Source organism: Theobroma umbraticum, unplaced genomic scaffold, assembly GCF_002168275.2.
Source record: "Theobroma umbraticum cultivar Fairchild unplaced genomic scaffold, ASM216827v3 scaffold_4.1, whole genome shotgun sequence".
In the NCBI taxonomy this organism is placed as follows: Eukaryota; Viridiplantae; Streptophyta; class Magnoliopsida; order Malvales; family Malvaceae; genus Theobroma; species Theobroma umbraticum.
Window position 1 is genome coordinate 3,315,199 of NW_018397258.1, and position 2,994 is coordinate 3,318,192.

The window sequence follows — 2,994 nt, forward strand, 5'->3', positions numbered from 1 at the left end:
ACTCCGGTCAAGAAACAATATCAAATAAGGTTGAGTTGTAATCAAACATTGATTTGAAGTCTTATAGCTTGAGATGTTGCCAGTCATACTGTGCTCAATGGAAGATAACTGCCTTGGTATGATCATACCTCTCTTTCAATCTCGTCCATAGGATCTTAGGGTCTCGAACGAATAAATGTTGGGTCTTCAGGCAAATGACAACTAATGAAGATCAGTGCATTCGCCTTATCTTTGTGGTTTGTTTTCCAGTCTATAATAATCGCATTAGTAAGACTTTACCTTTGGAGATACATCTCTACATCAAAACACCAGTACAGACAACTACTTTCACTCACTTTCAGTGTGTGGAACTTAAGCTTTTCAATATTTTCCATAATTCTATGCATAGAAAAATAGACCCATAAATTAATTATGACAATTATAAAGGTTCTCGAAGGCCCATCATTGCTTCAAGGGTTGGAGGAATGCTTTAAGTCCATTGTTGCCTTCAGGTGGATTAGATGGTACACAAAATCAAAATTTAATTGGTTGATGAAGAACAAAAAAAATTACCTTATCCTTTAGTGATCATGCTAATAACTTGTTATAAAAGAAATAATAAAAACAAGAAGAAAAGAGATATATTGAGAGAATGCTATTTATGTATTATTGAAGTCATGCTTAAAATGAAAAATAATTGTGATACAACATTAGGATGGGGTGACTCCTTATTTATAGTTAAAGCTAATCAATGGTTATCACAATCTCCTACTAAGCTATATCTCTAAATTACATTATCTTCTTACATTATGGCTTTGATAATATTCACATGTAGATGAATCTTGAAATATTTAAAACGTGAATAATATATTTATCAGTTATCAAATACATTCTAATTTGAATTGGTCTAAATATGATGTGATATGTCCATATTCCATAACATAGATTTATTTTTTTAATTTCATTTTGTGGTGTAATTGAACCTACTAATATTAATATAGGTATATTTCTGATGTAATTAATAAAATAAATTGGTGAAAGAGATATTTCCTTTTTGTTTAGATAGTTGAAACAACTTTTAAGATTGAGGCCTTGGACAGTTTGGGCTTTTAAAAGCCCAATTCATCAACCTATGTACGCTAATTTTCATCCATAAACTTCCGTAGACCATAATTACCGTCCACAGTCCCTCCTTTTCCCTCTTTAAAATCACCAAAATTTCCCTCTTAAGTTAACCCTCACGCTCGTTTCCCCGGTCTTGCTGACACACTCTCTGGTAAACTCCATCTGTGGTCCTTTTTCTCTCGTGTTCCTAAACCCTAGAATTCTCTGTCGAAACTTCTAGAAACCTCATTGTTGGAACTGCTTTTATACTTTGCCGCTCCCGAATTACTCGTTTTTTAATTTGATAATGGAGTGGAATCCCGAAACCCTTCAATTCCTCTCGCAATGCTTTCTCCACACACTCTCTCCCCAACCGGAACCTCGACGCGCCGCCGAGTCCTCCCTATCTGAAGCCGCCGATCGTCCAAACTACGGACTCGCCGTGCTCCGTCTTTTGGCGGAGCCTTCCGTTGATGAGCAGATCCGTCAAGCTGCAGCTGTTAACTTCAAGAACCACCTCCGAACCCGTTGGGCTCCCTCTAACGATCCCAACGCCGGTCCCACGTTTTCCCCGATCCTTCACCCTGAGAAGGACCAGATCAAAACCCTAATCGTCTCACTCATGCTATCTTCTTCCCCTCGCATTCAAAGCCAGCTCAGCGAAGCCCTAGCTGTTATTGGGAAGCACGACTTCCCCAAATCATGGCCGACTTTACTTCCAGAGCTTATCTCCAATCTTCAAAAGGCTGCCCAATCTGCAGACTACGCTTCCATTAACGGTATTCTCGGAACTGCTAATTCAATTTTTAAGAAATTTAGGTATCAGTATAAAACAAACGATCTTTTACTTGATTTGAAGTATTGTTTGGATAATTTCGCGGCTCCATTATTAGAGATTTTTCTTAAAACTGCTTCCTTGATTGACTCAACTGTTGCTTCTGCCGGTGGTGGTTCCCCTGTGACCCTCCGGCCGCTCTTTGAATCTCAGAGGTTATGTTGTAGGATATTCTATTCATTGAACTTTCAAGAATTGCCTGAATTCTTTGAGGATCATATGAGAGAGTGGATGGGTGAGTTTAAAAAGTATTTGACAACGAGTTACCCTTCACTTGACAGCAGTGCAAATGAGCTAGCATTGGTCGATGAACTTAGGGCTGCAGTATGTGAAAATATTAGTCTTTACATGGAAAAGAATGAGGAGGAGTTTCAAGGATATTTAAATGATTTTGCATCCGCTGTTTGGAGTTTGCTTACGAATGTGTCTCAGTCTTCAAGCCGTGACAAACTGGCTGTTACAGCAATGAAGTTTTTAACAACGGTTAGTACAAGTGTGCATCATACTTTGTTTGCAAATGAGGGAGTGATACCGCAGATTTGTCAGAGTATTGTGATTCCAAATGTGCAGTTGAGAGATGAGGATGAGGAGCTTTTTGAGATGAATTATGTTGAGTTTATAAGGAGGGATATGGAGGGGAGTGATCTTGATACTAGAAGAAGGATTGCTTGTGAACTCCTTAAGGGAATTGCAACTCATTACAAAAAGCAGGTGACTGATATTGTTTCAATTCAGATACAAAATTTGCTGAGCTCGTTTGCTACAAACCCTTCTGCCAATTGGAAGAACAAGGATTGTGCGATATATTTAGTTGTTTCGCTCGCAACCAAGAAGGCTGGGGGTACTAATGTCTCAACTGATCTTGTGGATGTTCAGACCTTCTTTACATCGGTTATTGTCCCTGAGTTGCAAAGCCAAGATGTGAATGGGTTTCCCATGCTCAAGGCAGGTGCTCTTAAATTTTTCACCATGTTTCGTGGTCAGATACAAAAACCTGTTGCATTTCAATTGTTCCCAGATTTGGTTCGATATTTGGGTTCAGAATCAAATGTGGTTCATTCTTATGCTGCTAGCTG

General features: G+C 38.7%; 1 protein-coding gene across 1 annotated transcript in view; it reads left to right on the plus strand.

Annotated features, from left to right (window-relative positions):
* The first annotated feature begins 1,202 nt into the window (after positions 1-1,202).
* The window catches only part of LOC110413299 (cellular apoptosis susceptibility protein, putative / importin-alpha re-exporter), a 1,951-nt gene continuing 159 nt past the window's right edge, over positions 1,203-2,994 (plus strand). The window contains exon 1 of the mRNA XM_021424062.1: positions 1,203-2,990. Within this exon, the coding sequence (XP_021279737.1) occupies positions 1,391-2,990 (1,600 nt within the window). The 5' untranslated portion in view covers positions 1,203-1,390. The remainder of the gene's footprint in view (positions 2,991-2,994) is intronic.